Source organism: Myotis daubentonii, chromosome 2 (genome assembly GCF_963259705.1).
Source record: "Myotis daubentonii chromosome 2, mMyoDau2.1, whole genome shotgun sequence".
NCBI classification, from domain to species: domain Eukaryota; kingdom Metazoa; phylum Chordata; class Mammalia; order Chiroptera; family Vespertilionidae; genus Myotis; species Myotis daubentonii.
Genome location: NC_081841.1, coordinates 96807530 through 96825177, shown reverse-complemented (window position 1 = coordinate 96825177; position 17648 = coordinate 96807530). Strand labels below are relative to the sequence as shown.

Genomic DNA, 17648 nt, shown 5'->3' with positions numbered 1-17648 from the left:
GATGACACTCACCTCACGCTTGGCTGCATACTTGAGCTGTGTATTGTGACGGAGCTGCTGTAGGCGTTCTTCTCGCTTCTTCCTCCTGATCTGCTCCTTCTGAAGAGGAAAGAAGCCATAAAGGAGACTCCTGCAGGAAGCCCAAACCAAGCCTTTCTTACAGAGTCTGGGCTGCTCAGCCTATTGCCTCTTCACACAGGGCAGTTCTCCTCCCCTGGCCAGCACCCACCACCAGACCCGGAGCCTTGCCAGGTCCCCACCTCGCGGCTCACTGCAGGAAGTCTGTATACCCCCTCCCAAAGCCACATACTCTCACAATAAAATGCATTCCTTATTGAGTTTGCAGCCATGAAACCATGTTGCCAATGGCAACAGTGAGATAGGTTCCTTTTCCAGGTGGGTAATGAATGGGACCTGCCAACCCCTTATCTAGAGAAGGCCTGTTGACATCAGCTTTAAAAAGATAGCAAGGCCCTGGCCAATGTTTCTCAGTGGTTAGAGCGCCGGCCCATGCACCAAAGGGTCACAGTCAAGAGCATGTACCTGAGTTGTGTGTTCACTATGTGCCCTTGGTCAGGGCAGCATGTGTGAGGAGACAATCGATTGATGTAAGAGTCTCTCTCACATTGATGTTTCTCTCTCTCCACCCTCCTTGAAAAGCAATGGTAAAAATATCCCCAGGTGAGGATTAACAACAAAAAAGGACAGCAAGGGTGCAACACCATTTACTCAACAAAGCTGCTAGGAGAACTAAGAGGCATTGCAAAGCCAAAGAACACATATTTAAATCTCTGAATCAACCCAAAATAATCACTGAAGTGCTGTTTCCTCGATCACTCCCACTTCTTTTACCCTGTATCTCACCTTTAGTCGGTCCACCAGGTCCCTTTCTTCTTTCTTCTGCACAAACTGAGTAACCCAGTCAGGTTCTCCAGTAGGCCCCAGGGTGTCTGGAGTCTCTTGACGTGAAGATGAAATACATGGGGGCTGGTCCTTCCCATCACTGGAGGGGGCAGTTCCAGTTTTAAGGAGACGTGCCTCCTCTTGACGTTTCTTCTCTTCAAAGTCACGAAGCCAGGAAAGGGCCCCACAAATAAGACTTAAGGATTTTCCCTACAGGAAAAACATGTTTTCAGAAATAGAGAACAAACCAAGCTTCCCAAATGACCTTTCCATTTTACTAAAGCTTCAAAGAAAGTCTGACTTTAAATATTAGACCAGCCTGGGAAAGAAAGAGAAGGAAATTAGCAAGAAAAATAGCCAGGAAAAGTAGGACGAAAGAAGGAATAAAAAGGAAGTTCTTAGCTTAGTTATACAAGTCACTGCTCCTCAAAGAATTTGAAGTGGCTTATCAGGTTACACATAACTACTGTAGGCTAACATCTCTAGGCTTGTTTCTAAAAATGCAAAATGGGAATACCAGTAATAGTAAGACCTTCCTGCACCAATATAATTAGAAATGAGAAAGTAGATAAACGGCCCCCAAAAGAATTAAGGCAAAAACATGTGGAGCATGAAATGCCACCCACGTGCTGAGGAGGAGCGACACCTTCCAAGCAGCTGGTGTGCAGGTAGAACATGACCAGTCCTGTAGTCCTGGCATTCATAACTTTGTTGAAGCAAAAGAACACAATTCTTTATATACATATACATATACATATACATATACATATACATATACATATACATATACATACACATACACATATACATATATATATATATATATGTATTTCATTGATTTTTTAGAGAGAGGAAGGATGAGGGATAGAGAGTTAGAAACATCGATGAGAGAGAAACATCGATCGGCTGCCTCCTGCACACTCCCTACTGGGGATGTGCCGGCAACCAAGGTACATGCCCTTGACTGGAATCAAACCTGGGACCCTTGAGTCCGCAGGTTGACGCTCTATCCACTGAGCCAAACTGGTTAGGGCAAGAACACAATTCTTGATTTAAAGACCAGAATTCTCCCTATGGGTCCGTGTTATGGGTTGAATCTTGTCTCCCCAAAATCCATGTCAAAGTCCCAACCTCCAGTGTCTCAGAATGTGGCCTTATTTGGAAGCAGAGTCATTGCAGGTGTATTTAGTCAAGATGAGGTGGGCCCTAATCCAATATGACTGGTGTCCTTATAAAAAGGGGAAATTTGGACACACAGGCCGCAAAGGAAGGTGATCAGCAGGGAAAAGAGACATCTAAGGAGCGGGGCTGAACAGATCCTTCTCCCACGGCCCTCAGAAGAACCAACCCTGAAACCAAACTGTTGGGAGGCTTGGTTCTTTCTGACTTCTGACCTCCAGAACTGGGAGAGAACAAATTTATGGCCATCCAAGTTTGCACGATTTGTTATAACAATCCTTCTAGAAAGGCTGCTGCCGTGAGTTTCACAAAGCTGCTGCGTCTAGGATCCAAAGGGCAGGGCATTTCAGGTGAGTCTCAGGAAGGCCAACACCTTCATGTCCAGGCCATCATTCCCCCTACCCTGCTTAACCCAGGGGTGATCTCAGAGTATCCAGAGTGAGGTTCTCAGCCTAATTTGGGCTTGAATGAACTGCAGGTGAAATGCATGTGTGTCTAGTGTTGGGGGGAAATAGCAGAGCACAGTGGCTAGAGCTTTAGACTGCACAGCCAGTTTGTCTGGGTCAATCAAATACAGGCTTCTCCACCTATCAGCTCTGTGACCTTAGGCCAGGGGTGGGTAAACTTTTTGACTCGAGGGCCACAATGGGTTCTTATACTGGACCGGAGGGCCGGAAAAAAAGCATGGATGGAGTGTTTGTGTGAACTAATATAAATTCAACGTAAACATCATTACATAAAAGGGTACGGTCTTTTTTTTTTTTTTTTTTTTTAGTTTTATTCATTTCAATCGGGCCAGATCCAGCCCGCGGGCCGTAGTTTGCCCACGGCTGCCTTAGGCTAACTTCTCTAGGCTTGTTTCTAAAAATGCAAAATGGGAATACGAGTAATAGTAAGACCTTCTTCAGAGTTGCGGCAAGCATTGAATAAGTTAATACACATAAAGGGTAATACCTGCACCAAGATTAGAGGGAACACCTGGTACATAAATGAGCAACCAGGGCCTGTTTTTTGCAACGATTAAGTAACTAGTGGCCCGATGTATGAATTCGTTCACCATTGGGGTCCCTCAGCTTGGCCTGCGAGATCGGGCCAAAACCATCTCTCCAACATCCCCTGAGGGGTCCCAGATTTTGAGAGGGTGCAGGCCAGGCTGAGGGACCCCACCAGCACACGATCAGGCCAGGGAGGAACGTGGGAAGTTGGCCAGCCGGGGAGGGACCGCAGGAGGGCTCCAGGGCATGTCCTGCCTGTCTTGCTCAGTCCCGATTGCCTGGATTCCAGCAGCAAGCTAACCTCAGGTCGGACGGAGCGTCTGCCTCTGGGTGGTCAGTGTACATCATAGCGACTGGTCGACCGGTTGACTGTCTTCCCCATGGTGGTCAGTGCACGTCACAGCGAGCGGTTGAGCTGCCTTAGCATATCATTAGCATATTACGCTTTGATTGGTTGAACGGACAACCAGACAACCGGACACTTAGCATATTAGGCTTTTATTACATAGGATAATAAAAGTACTATTAACTTGGGATGAGGATCTATTCGCTTTCATCAAATTCTCAGAAGGCCCTGAGAATGATGGCTACTTCTGAAGAACGGATGACTCACATATGTTTAGAAAAGCCCCATATGTTCCATTTCTGTCCATTTTTGATAGAGACTAAGCGACAAAGACTTGCAGACAGCAGATGCCAGAAAAACCTGGGGCAGCCATTCCATGCTGCCTGGGAATGTGGAGCCATCCGCTTCAGGTGTCATCAAGCCAGGAATAGGAGAGACATCCCCCATGTAACAGTGGCCCAGGCACAGATGCCTGGTCAGAGAGCCAGCAGCCTCCTCCTGAAAGTGAGCTGAAGAAGTTTCTAAAGGGATGGGCAGAGTTATCTTCCAGAAAAAACAGTGGCAAACTCTGACATCAAGAAAAAAAAAGACCACCAAACCCCTGCAGATCCATGTTCCGTAATAAGGCCACAGGAATTTTAAACTGGAAAATGTTAAAAAGATGTATAATCAACTGCTCACCTGTTATGAAATAAATTTAATAAAGTACCCACAGTATACCTAGCTTTGTACAATGTTATTTCCTTGGGATTTTGTTAAAATAACAGTTTAAAAAGTTTATGCAAAGAAAACTAACTTCATTCTTTCTAAACGCCTACACTGTAGCAAGCAGTGGGCTTGATGGTGGGAACACAGAGCTCTCTAGAAAGTGCCCACAGGCACAAACTTAAACATCTGACTTGAAGAGTTTATGCATTTCTGCGGGACACGGACCCCAGAACTGCAATGCTATACAAGGCACAGTGGGCACAAAGGCAAGAGGTCAACTCAATGTGGTGGACTCATGAAAGGTTTAAAAAGATGATGATGCTTGAGGGAAAATAGGCAACATCATAGGGAACGGGCATCTGAGGCAGAGGACTAGAAGGTGAGGCACAGCCTGTGACATGGAACCCCTGCAGGCAGTGGGGCACAAGGACAGGAGGCAGCTCTATTAGGGGTGGGATGTGGAAGACAGTGGCTTTTTCTTGAAGGTAACTGAAGTACACAGATGAGGCCACAGAACTGAGAAAACCAACATGAAGGGCCAAGTAGAGGAAGGGGAAGCTTGGAATGGACAAGGGGCTCAAGATGGAAAGACCTGAGAGGGAGGAGGTAGGCCTTCAGGTTAAACAAGTTGGTATGTACACATGCTCTTCTATGTCCTTTTCTGAACACGTTAAAATTAAACCAAAGGCATAAAAGAGGCTCACACACAAAAAAACAAAGAAAGTGGAAGAAGGGATAGTAACAAGTTTTAGGAGAGAAAGCAGAGAAATGGAACTAACTTAGCAGAGTAAAGGACACTGAGCCCCGGTGTCTACAGAGGTCTCCTCAGATTCCCCCTCAGAAATGCCCGGAAACTAGCAGGGCCAAGGCATAGCACTGAAAACAAAGGTATTAATTGAAATTCTTTTAAGGATAATTGGACCCCCAAGTTGCAGTCCCCACTCCTCACAGAAGACAGTTTATTCTCTGGTAAAGCTGAGCCAGGAGGTCCTAGAGACAGCAGGTTGAGTGAAGCGTGGGGAAGAGGGCTGAAAGCAGAGCATTAAGTGAGAGACTGTGTACCTGAAGTCACGCCTCCAGTCTCCTCAAAAATACTGGCTGTCAGGCTTAGACCCACTAGGCAAGAGTTCAAAGGAGAGACTTCTCTGGAAAAACTAGATGGCTCTAGGGAAAATTCTACAAATACTGACAAATGGAAGCCCCCAAAGAGTGGCTGGGCCTATGGGTCCACAGCCTCCATCACTGGCCTTTCACTCAGCCTTGCAGTGGCATTTTCTTGAACACCATCAGAAGACAGCCAAGGATCGCCAGGCATTTGAGGAAAGCCTCAAAACAAAACATGGAACCCCAAATTGGGGGGCGGGCAATGCAGGGGGGAAAACACTTCAAACTACTACTATCATTGATATCTTCAGAACGATATTATTTCCATGAAACAAGAACAGGATGCTATTTTTTTAAAATTACAGAATAAGAACAGGCAAGAATATTTAAGAGATGACAGCCAAAATAAACTGAATAGAAAGACTGGGCAATGAAGTTAAAGAAATCTTGAAGAGGTAGAATTTTAGGCAAAAACAAAAACCAACAAACCATGGTGCCCAAAGAGATGAGCAATTAGAAGAAAACATAATTATAGGATTAACCAGGAGGCCCAAAACCCAGTGAATGGGAGTACCAACAAGATTATTATCAAACTAGAGGCCCGGTACACAAAAATTTGTGCACTCGGGCGGGGTCCCTCAGATCGGCCTGCGCCCAGGACCCCTTAGGGGATGTCCACCTGTCGACTTAGGCCCACTCCCCGGGGGGGATCAGGCCTAAGTTGCAGTCAGACATCCTTCTGGCAGCCAGGGAGCCCTCAGGGGATGTCCGACTAAAGGCTTAGGCCCCCAAGGAATCATGTCTAAACCGTTAGTTGGACATTCTTAGTGCTGCCACGGAGGTGGGAGAGGCTCCTGCCACCACCACTGTGTTGGCCAGCCATGAGCCAGCTTCTGGCTGAGTGGCACTCCCCATATGGAAGTGCACTGACCACTAGGTGGAAGCTTCTGCATTGAGTGTCTGCCCCCTGGTGGCCAGTGCCCATCATAGCAATCGGCCATCCTGCTGTTCAGTCAATTTGCATATTAGCCTTTTATTATTATTACTAGAGGCCCGGTGCACAAAAATTTGTGCACTCGGGGGAAGGGGGGGGGTCCCTCAGCCCGGCCTGTGCCCTCTCGCAGTCTGGGACCCCTCGGGAGATAACGACCTACTGGCTTAGGCCTGCTCCCGGGTGGCAGAGGGCAGGCCCAATCCCTAGGTGCAGCCCTGGTCGGGCTCAGAACAGGGCCGAATGGGGAGTTGGGGCGCCTTCCCCTGTCATGCACAGAGCAGGGCAGATCGGGAGGTTGTGATGCCACCCTCAGTCACGCTCAGGGTAGGGCCGATTGGGGGGTTGGGGCACCGCCCCCTGTCACACTCAAGGCAGGGTCGATGGGGAGGTTGCGGCGCCACCCCGTCACGCACAGAGCAGGGCCCATCAGGGGGGTTGGGGCTCCATACCCTGTCATGCACAGAGCAGGGCCAATCAGGGAGTTGGGGCTCCGTACCCTGTCACGCACAGAGCAGGGCCAATCAGGGGGTTGGGGAGCTCCCCCCGTCATGCACAAAGCAGGGCCAATCAGGGAGTTGAGGAGCTCCCCCGTGTCACTCACAGAGCAGGGCCAATCAGGGGGTTGGGGAGCTCCCCCCATCATGTACAGAGCAGGGCTGATCAGGGGGTTGAAGAGCTCCCCTCTGTCACGCACAGAGCAGGGCTGATAGGGAAGTTGGGGCACTGCCCCGTCACACTCAGGGCAGGGCGGATCAGGGGGTTGGGGCACTGCCCTCTATCACCCACAGAGCAGGGCCGATCAGGGGGTTGGGGCGCCGCCACTCTCATACTCAGGGCAGGGCCAATGGGGAGGTTATGGCTCTACCCCGTCACACACAGAGCAGGGCCCGTGGGGGGCGGGGGGTTGGGGCCCTACCCCCTGTCACACACAGAGCTGCAGGGCGATCAGGGGGTTTGGGCACTGCCCCGTCACGCTGATCCCGGTGCTGGGAGGCCTCGCGGCTCCGCTGATCCAGGTGCTGGGAGGCATATTACCCTTTTACTATTTAGAATAGAGGCCTGGTGCATGGGTGGGTACCGGCTGGTTTGCCCTGAAGGGTGTCCTGGATCAGGGTGGGGGTCCCCACTGGGGTGCCTGGCCAGCCTGGGTGAGGGGATGATGGCTGTTTGCAGCTGGTCACACACCCTTCAGGGTGGGGGTCCCCACTGGGGTGCCTGGCCAGTCTGGGTGAGGGGCTGAGGGCTGTTTTCAGGCTGGGACTGAAGCTCCCAACCGCTCCTTTTTTTCTTTTTTCTTTTTTTTTTATTCTGGGCCAGCTTTAGCTCTGAGGCCTCGGCTGCTGAAAACAGGTTTCTGGCCTTTGTTTACCATCTGTATTTGATACAATGTTGTGGTCCGGCTGGCTGAAGCCCCGCTGAGAGGCCGGCAAGTCAGGCGGGGAACGTTGGAGTCCTCCGTCACTGAAGCAAGCAAGCCTCCCTGTTCGCATCAGCTGCCTGGCTGCCGGCCGCCATCTTGGCTGCCAGCTAATTTGCATATCTCGCTGATTAGCCAATGGGAAGGGTAGCGGTCGTACGCCAATTACCATGTTTCTCTTTTATTAGTGTAGATATAGGATGTCCCTATTTCCCCCCTTTTGCCCTCTCTACCCAGCTCTTGCCCCCCACTTCTCTCTGGCCATCACTATACTGTTGTCTGTGTCCATGGGTTGTGCATATATTTTCTTTGGCTAATTCCTTCTTTAAACTCACCTCTTTAAATTTGTATTTTCAGATAAGTGCTTATAACTGCACTATTATATATTTTCTATTACATCATTTAGAATTAAGATATTTTTTAATTGAACCCTTGTAAATTTTAGCACAATTTAATAAATTATGCTAGAAGCAATTAGGAGATTTTTCATGTAATGCAGATACATTTCAATTAATATTTTATTAATTTTTAATATTTTAATATTTTAATTGGAAATAATCTCATACATGTAAAAAGAACTATAAAATACTACAGCATATTATATGTACCCTTCACCCAATTTCTTAGGTGTTAATAATTTAAACATAACCATTATACAACTAACAAAATTTGGAATATATTTTTCTTATAATCTCTTTAATGTTACTTAATCCATTTACTATGCTTTTGTTAATCTTCACCCAAGAATATTTTTCCATTGAATTTTAGAGAGTGCAGGGAAAGGGAGAGACACATTGATTGGTTGCCTCCTGCACATGCTCTGACAGGGACTGGGGATCAAGCCAGCAACTGAGGTATATGCCCTTGACTGGAATCTAACCTGGGACCCTTCAGTCCATGGGCTAATGCTCTATCCACTGAGCAAAACAGGCTGCAGCTTAATTCATTTACTTTTAATCTATATGTGTCTTTATATTTAAAGTGGGTTTTGTTTTTGATTCACCCTCATAATCTGTCTTTTAATTGGTGCATTTATGCCACTGACTTTCAGAGTGCTTACTGACAGAATTACTGCCATATCAGGCAGCTTCTGGGGCTTCTGGGGCATCTGGGGCATCTGGGGCCGGCCTGCCTTGCCGCCCGGGACTAGATCGGATCCCAGGTGGCAAGGCAGGCCGGCCCCAGTGCCTTGGATGGCGGCTTGCGCTGTCCCGCCCTGCCTGCAGTAGGCAAATTAGCTGCCATCTTTGTTGGCGTTTAATTTGCATATTGCACTGATTAGCCAATGGAAGGTGTAGTGAAGGTACAGTCAATTACCATGTTTGTCTATTATTTGATAGGATACAAGAAAATGTCTCAGGATGAGAGGTACATGTCCCAGATGGAAAGTGCTCAAGTAACCAGTACAAGGAATTAAACACGCACAGCAGGTCCGTCAGCATGCAATTTCAGACACAAAGGATAAAGAGAAGAGCCTGAAAACTTTGGAGGATGAGGTGGGATCAGGTCGCAGAGGACTGAAGTGCAGACTACCACTGAGCTTCTCAATAGCAACAATGGAAACTAGTGAACAGAGGAAGCAACTGTGAGGGAGAATTATTTTGAAGCTACACTTATATATCCAGCCAAACTATTAATACCAACCAAGTAGAACTAATACATTTTCAGACCAGCAAAGCCTTAAACACTTACTTCCTAGACAGCCCTTTTCAGGAAGATTCTCTACCAAAACAAGGAAATAAACTAAGAAGATATGGGTCCAAGAAACAGAGACTCCATTACAGAAAAAAATAAGGAAAAAATAAACATAACATGGATGAATCTCAAAAATATGCTAAGTGGATAAAAGAAACCAGCTACACAAGAGCACACACCATATCATTCCATTTTTGTGGAATAGTGGAAAAGCTAATCTACAGAAATCAGATCAATGGCTGAGGCTGATAAAGTGGGAATGGAGAAGCGGCCGCAGGGAGCCACTTCCAGAAGGTACAGGGAACTTTCCCTGGTGATGGATATGTTTTGCATCTTGATTATGGTGATGATATGGGTGTTCACATGTGTCAAAACTCATTGGAATTGTAGACTTAAAAGGGGTACATATTTCTATATATCAATTATCCTCAAAAAAGTTTATTTTTTTTAAAAAAGGAGCAAAGGGAAATCCTCCAGCAATCGCTGTGAAGTAGGTCTAAGGAACAACTAATTCAGATTAGAACAAATGGATGAAGGACTTCAAGAAAGTCTCCAGGGTAAAATGGAATTGATTATTGTTATGGACTGAACTTATCCCCCCCAAAATTCGTATGTTGAACCCCTAACCCACTCATGACCATATTGGAAAAACAGTCTTTAAGGAGGTGATTAAGGTAAAATGAGGTCATAAAGGTATCCCTGATCTTCTGATAGATCTGGTGGTGTCCTTATAAAAGGGGAAGAGACACCAAATCTCTCTCTACCTCTCTCTCTCCCCACTCCCCCCTTCTCTGCCATGTGAGGACACAGCAAGAAGGCCATCTGAAAGCCAGGAAGAGGATCCTCACCAGACACCAAAGCCTGCTGCAACCTTACTCTTGGACATTCGTCTCCAGTACTGTGAGAAAATAAAACTCTGTCATTTAAACCACTCAGTCTATAGTATTTTGTTCTAGCAACTCTAGGAGACTAAGATGATAATTTTACATAGGGAACACAGGTATTCCCCACTTTCTGAAAGTTTGCATTAGGCAAACTGAGCTCGTTTGAAAAAGCAGAGTGGTATAACAAAAACTTTCAGAAAGCAAACTTTTGGGAATTGGAAGATACTCTCCACTTTATGCCATTTGGGCTTATGAAAGGTTTCATAGGCATGCTCTACAGCTGTCCCTCAGTATTCATGAGCGATTAGTTCCAAGACCCCCGAGAATACAAAAATCTGAATATGCTCACTTCTCTTATATAAAACTAGAGGCCTAGTGCACAAAAATTGTGCACTCAGGGGTAGGGGGTCCCTCAGACCGGCCTGTGCCCTCTCCCAGTCTGGGACCCCTCGGAGGTGACCACTTGCTGGCTTAGGCATGCTCCTCGGGGGATTGGGCCTAAGCTGGCAATCAGACATTCCTCTGGCAGCCCAGCAGCCCTCAGGGGATGCCCACTTGCCAGCGGGGAGCAGACCTAAGCTGCAGTCGGACATCCTTAGCGCTGCTGAGGAGGCAGGAGAGGCTCCCACCACCACCACTGTACTGGCAGCCATCAGCCTGGCTTGTGGCTGAACAGAGCTCCCCACGTGAGAGCGACTGACCACCTGAGGGCAGCTCCTGCATTGAGCGTCTGCCCCCTGGTGGTCAGTGTGTGTCATAGTGACCAGTCATTCCCAGTCTTTCTGCTGTTAGGGTCAGTTTGCATATTCCCCTTTTACTATATAGGACAGAGGCCTGGTGCACGGGTGGGGTCCGGCTGGTTTGCCCTGAAGGGTGATCCGGATCAGGGTGGGGGGTCCCGCTTGGGTGCCTGGCCAGCCTGGGTGAGGGGCTTATGGCTGTTTGCAGCTGGTCACACCCCCTTCAGGGTGGGGGTCCCCACTGGGGTGCTTGGCCAGTCTGGGTGAGGGGCTGAGGGCCGTTTTCAGGCTGACGGGCGACTGAAGCTCCCAGCTTCTGTTTTTTTTCTTTTTTTTTTTCATTCTGAGATTTACTTACCTTCTATAGCTGTCACTGGAGCTGAGAGCCGGCTCCAGCTCTGAGGCCGTTGCCGGCTGAAAGCAGGTATCTGGGTTTGTTTAGTTTCTATAATTGAAACACTGTTACCATCACTGGCGCTCTAAACGCTGAGCAGCTGGCAGCTGAAAGCAGGTATCTGGAGTTTGTTTAGCTTCTATAATTGCAACATTGTTGCATCTGGAGCTCAGAGCTGGGCGGAGGCAGGCGGGGAACCTTGGCTTCCTCCATCACCAGGGCAACCAAACCTCATGTTCGCTTCAGCTGGGTGGCTGCAGGCCGCCATCTTGGCTGGCGATTAATTTGCACATCTCGCTGATTAGCCAATGGGAAGGTTTGCAAAGTTACGGTTAATTACCATGTTTCTCTATTATTAGATAGGATTAGAGGCCTGGTGCACGAAATTCATGCACGGGTGGGATCCCTAGGCCTGGCCTGTGATCAAGGCCAATCGGGCCCTTCTGGGTGCCAGCCAGGGCCTTCCTTCCTGCTGGCTGCAGCCAGGGCCTGCCTTCCTGCTGGCTACTGGCGAGGGGGAAGGACTGTGGGTGGTTGGCCAGCAGCGGAGAGGGGCCAAGGGAGGTTGACCGGCCATGGGAGGTTGGCTATAGGAGCACACTGACCACCAGGGGGCAGCACCTGCATTGAGCATCTGTATGTCATAGTGACTGTAATTCCAGTTGTTCTGGCGTTCCGGTTGCTTAGGCTTTTATACATATAGATGACTTAGTATTTGCATGTAACCAATGCACATCCTCCCATACACTTTAAATCATGTCTAGATTACTTATAATACTTAATGTAATGTAAATGTTATATAAATAATTGCTATACTATACTGTTTAGGGAATAATAACAAGAAAAAAGTCTCTACATGTTCAGCAATTGTCATACGTCTAACTACATAGTACATGTCAGCAATAAGGTAGCTTTTCTCCCCCAATATCTTTGATCTGGAGTTGGTTGAACTCATGGGTGAAAAACGCACAGACAAGGGCCAACTGTACTTTTGGAAAATGTGAAAATCTGCATCATATTGAGAGACTACTGGATGATCTGTGAGGAACTAGCCTAAGCATATTAAAAACTAAACAATTTTTTTTATCTTTAAATTCTTTATTAGTTAAGGAATACAAATGTGTACTCATTCCCCCCCATTAACCCCTATCCTCCCCCCCCCCCCCACTCATGCTCTGATTCCCCTGTTGTCCATGTCCATTGGTTTGGCTTATATGCATGCATACAAGTCCTTTGGTTGAACTCTTCCCTTACCCCCACCCTCCCCTACTTTCCCTCTGGGGGTTGATAGTCTGATCGCTATTTCACTGTCTTTGGATCTGTCCCTGTTCATCACTCTATATTGTTCTCTATATTCCACAAATGAGTGAGATCATGTGGTATTTATCTTTCTCTGACTGGCTTATTTCACTTAGCATAATGCTTTCCAGTTCCACCCAAACTGTTGCAAAAGGAAAGAGTTCCTTCTTTTTTATCGCAGAGTAGTATTCCATTGTGTAGATGGACCACAGTTTTCTAATCCACTCATCTGCTGATGGGCACTTAGGCTGTTTCCAAATCTTAGCTATAGTGAATTGTGCTGCTGTGAACATAGGAGTGCATATATCCTTTCTGATTGGTGTTTCTGGCTTCTCGGGATATATTCCTAGAAGTGGGATCACTGGGTCAAATGGGAGTTCCATTTGTAGTTTTTTGAGGAAACTCCATACTGTACTCCACAGTGGCTGCAGGAGTCTACATTCTCACCACCAGTACAGAAAGGTTCCTTTTTCTCCACATCCTCTCCAACACTTGTTGTTCGTTGATTTGTTGATGATAGCCATTCTGACAGGTGTGAGATGATACCGCATTATCGTTTTGATTTGCGTCTCTCGGATGATTAGTGACTTTGAGCATGTTTTCATGTCTTTCGGCCCTCTGTATGTCCTTTCGAAAAGTGTCTATCTAGGTCCATTGCCCATTTTTTAATTGGATTGTTTATCTTCCTATTATTAAGTTTCATGAGTTTCTTGTAAATGTCGGAGATTAAAACTGTATCAGTGATATCATTGGCAAATATGCTTTCCCATGCAATGGGTCTTCTTGTTGTTTTTTTGATGGTTTCCTTTGCTGCGCAAAAGCTTTTTATTATAATGTAGTCCCATTTGTTTATTTTCTCTTTAGTTTCCATTGCCCTAGGAGCATTGCTTTGGGTCTATTTCTGGGTTCTCTATTCTATTCCATTGATCTATATGTCTGTTCTTGTGCCAGTACCAAGCTGTTTTAAGTACAGTGGCTTTGTAATACAGTTTGATATCTGGTATTGAGATCCCACCTACTTTGTTCTTCTTTCTCAGGATTGCTGCAGCAATTCAAGGTCTTTTTTTTATTCCAGATGACTTTTTGGAACGTTCATTCTAGATCTGTGAAATATGCCGTTGGTAATTTAATGGGGATTGCATTGAATCTATAGATTGCTTTGGGTAGTATGGACATTTTGATGATGTTGATTCTACCAATCCATGAACATGGTATGTTCTTCCATCTGTTTATGTCTTCCTCTATCTCTTTTTTCAGTGTCCTGTAGTTTTTTGCACATAAGTCTTTTACCTCCTTAGTTAAGTTTATTCCTAGGTATCTTAATTTTTTTTTGTGCAATGGTAAATGGGATTGCTTTTTTAGTCTTTCTGTAATTTCACTATTGGTGTATAGAAATGCCATAGATTTCTTGCCATTAATTTTGTATCCTGCTACATTGCCAAATTCATTTATTAAGTCTAATAATTTTTTGGTGGAATCTTTAGTGTTTTCTATATACAGTAACATGTCATCTGCAAATAAGGACAGGTTTACTTCTTTTCCAATTTGGATGCCTTTTATTTCTTCTTCTTGTCTGATCGCAATGGCTAGTACTTCTAGTACTATGTTGAGCAGGAGTGGTGAGAGGGGGCATCCCTATCTTGTTCCTGTTCTCAGGGGAAATGGTTTTAGTTTTTGCCCATTGATTATGATGTTGGCTGTGGGTATGTCATATATGGCTTTTCTTATGTTGAGATATGATCCTTCTATTCCCACCTTGCTGAAAGTTTTTATCAAGAAAGGGTGTTGAATTTTGTCGAAAGCTTTTTCTGTATCAATTGATATGACTATGTGGTTTTTATCTCTCAATCTGTTTATGTGATGAATCACATTTATTGATTTGCGGATATTGTACCATCCTTGCTTCCCTGGGATGAATCCTATTTGGTCATGGTATATGATCTTTCTGTGTATTGCTGGATCCGATTTGCTAGAATTTTGTTGAGTATTTTGGCGTCTATGTTCATGAGGGATATTGGCCTATAATTCTCTTTCATTGTGTTATCTCTATCTGGTTTTGGTATTAGGGTGATGCTGGCTTCATAGAATGAGCTTGGAAGTGTTCCTTCTTCTTGAATTTTTTGGAATAGTCTGAGGAGGATAGGTTTTAGTTCTTCCTTGAATGTTTGGTAAAACTCCCCTGTGAAGCTGTCTGGCCCCAGGCTTTTGTTTGCTGGGAGCTTTGTGATGACTGCTTCTATTTCTTCCATTGTTATTGGCCTGTTGAGATTTTTATAATCTTCTGGATTGAGTTTTGGAAGATTGTATTTTTCTAGGAATATGTCTATTTCCTCCAGGTTGTCTAGTTTGTTAGAGTTGTTCATAGTATTCTTTAACAATTCTTTGAATTTCTGAGGGGTCTGTTGTTATTTTGCCCCTTTCATTTCTGATTTTGTTTATTTGAGTCCTCTCTCTTTGCTTCTTGGTGAGCCTGGCTAGAGGGTCGTCAATCTTGTTTATCCTTTCAAAGAACCAGCTCTTGCTTTCATTCATCTGTTATATTGTGTGGTGTTTTTTTTTTTTTCGGTCTCTGTATCATTTATTTCTGCTCTGATCTTTATTATCGCCCTTCTTCTGCTCACTCTGGGCTTTTTTTGTTGTTCTCTTTTTAATTCTTTGAGTTGTAGAGTTAAATGATTTACTATCATTTTTTCTTGTTTTTTGAGGTAGGCCTGTAGTGCTATAAACTTCCCTCTCAGGACTGCTTTCATTGTGTCCCATAGATTTTGGGTTGTTGTACTGTTATTGTCATTAGTTTCCAGGGTGTTTTTAATTTCTACATTGATCTCACTGGTAACCCATTCATTATTTAGTAACATGCTATTCAGCTTCCAAGTGTTTGAGTTTTTTGATTGTTTTTATTGTGGTTTATTTCTAATATTATGCCCTTGTGATCTGAGAATATGCTTGATATGATTTCAATCTTCTTGTATTTGGGGAGACTTTGCTTGTGACCCAATATGTGGTCTATTTTTGAAGATGTCCCATGTGCACTTGAGAAGAAGGTATATTCCATGGCTTTGGGGTGAAGTGTTCTGAAGATGTCAATTAAGTCCATCTGATCTAGTGAGTCATTTAGGATTGCTGTTTCTTTGCTGATATTTTTGTGTAGAGGATTTATCCAGTGATGTCAGTGGTGTGTTTAAGTCCCCTACTATGATTGTGTGGTTGTTGATCTCTCCCTTGTTATTTTCCAGAAGGTTTTTTTTATGTATTTGGGTGCTCCTGCATTGTTTATAAGGTTTATATCCTCTTGTTGTATCGATCCCTTTAATATTATGAAGTGGCCTTCCTTGTCTCTTGTTATGGCCTTCACTTTGAGGTCTACTTTGTCAGATATAAGTATTGCTACCCCACCTTTTTTTTTTTTTTTTCCATTTCCATTTGCCTGAAAGGTATTTTTACATCCCTTTACTTTCAGTCTGTGTGAGTCCCTTTTTCTGAGGTGGGTCTCTTGTAGACAGCAAATATATGGGTCATGTCTTTTTATCCATTTAGCCACTCGATGTCTTTTGATTAGAGCGTTTAGTCAGTTTACATTTAAAGTTATTATTGAAAGGTACGTGCTTGGATTCATTTCTATTTTCATGCCTGTGTTCTTTCTTATCTTTATATTTCTTATCTTTATATTATATTTCTTATCTATTTACAGCATTCCTTTTAGCATTTCTTGCATTGCTGGCTTGGTGGTGATAAACTCCCTTAGCCTTTCTTTTTGTCTGCAAAGCTCCGGATTTCCCCTTCAATTTTGATTGATAGTATTGCTGGATATAGTATTCTTGGATTCAGTCCTTTGCTTTGCAACACTTTGTATACCTCCCTCCATTTCCTTCTAGCTTTATGTGTTTCTGTTGAGAAATCATTTGATAATCTGATGGGGGATCCTTTGTAGGTAACTCTCTGTTTCTTTCTTGCAGCCTTTAACACATTGTATGCGGGAAACGTATTTATACGTTTTACGTTGACTGGTAGTAGAGCACGGGACACATATTAATACGTTTTTTATAGACTAGCGGTAGAATGTGGGTAACGTATAAATACGTATGTTTACGTATACGTTTATTTTTATACTTTTTTATTACTCTAAAGGGATGCTAACATGCAGATATACGAATTCCAAAGGACAAAATTTGGGTCTCTAACACATACAATGGTGAATTATGTATGTACTTCCAGGTATAACGGTAATCTATTCAACTGCGTAGAGTCATCCCTTCACACAATTCTCTGCCTCGCCACGCATTCAATACGATTCTAAGAAAAATAATTCAGTATACATTTTATAGTAAATCACAAAAAGTTTCATTGAAAAAAAATATGTAAAACTAAAGGTATCGTAATTTTACTGAACGTTGCCATTTGCGCAAAAATTAGCAAAAATGGCCCGCTCCACCAGTTAGCGCGCGATAAAAACCACCCGCAAACAATGTGTTAAGATTCTCTCTTTGTCTTGTACATTTGCCATCGTTATTATGACGTGTCTTAGTGTGGGTCGTTTGGGGTTCATCTTGCTTGGGACTCTCTGTACTTGTGTAACTTTTTTCTTCCGTTTCTAAAAATCTGGGAAGTTTTCTGTCATTATTTCTTCAAATAGATTTTCTAATCCTTGCTGCTCTTGTCCTTCTTGCAGCCCTATTATGCATATGTTACTTTGTTTCATGTTGTCCCAAAACTCCCTTAGGCTCTCCTCCTGCTTTTTAATTTTTTTCTCCAGTTGCTGTTCAGATTGAGCTTGTTTCTCTGCCTTATCTTCTAACTCACTAATTCGGTCCTCTGCTTCTTCTAGTCTGCTGTTGAAACTTTCCATGGTGTTTTTGATTGTAGCTATATCACTTTTTATTTCTTCCTGATTCTTGCATAGGTTGTTGATTTTTCTCATCCATCTGGTGAATGAATTGTACAACCATTATTCTGAATTCTTTTTCTGTCATGTTGCATGCTTCAACTTCAT

The 17648-nt window shown here is 44.5% G+C and overlaps 1 protein-coding gene across 1 annotated transcript in view; it reads right to left on the bottom strand.

Annotated features, from left to right (window-relative positions):
• DDX11 (DEAD/H-box helicase 11) overlaps positions 1-17648 on the bottom strand; it is a 276819-nt gene that overhangs the window by 19589 nt on the left and 239582 nt on the right. The window contains 2 exon segments of the mRNA XM_059683893.1: positions 13-99; positions 865-1113. Of these exon segments, the coding sequence (XP_059539876.1) occupies positions 13-99; positions 865-1113 (336 nt within the window).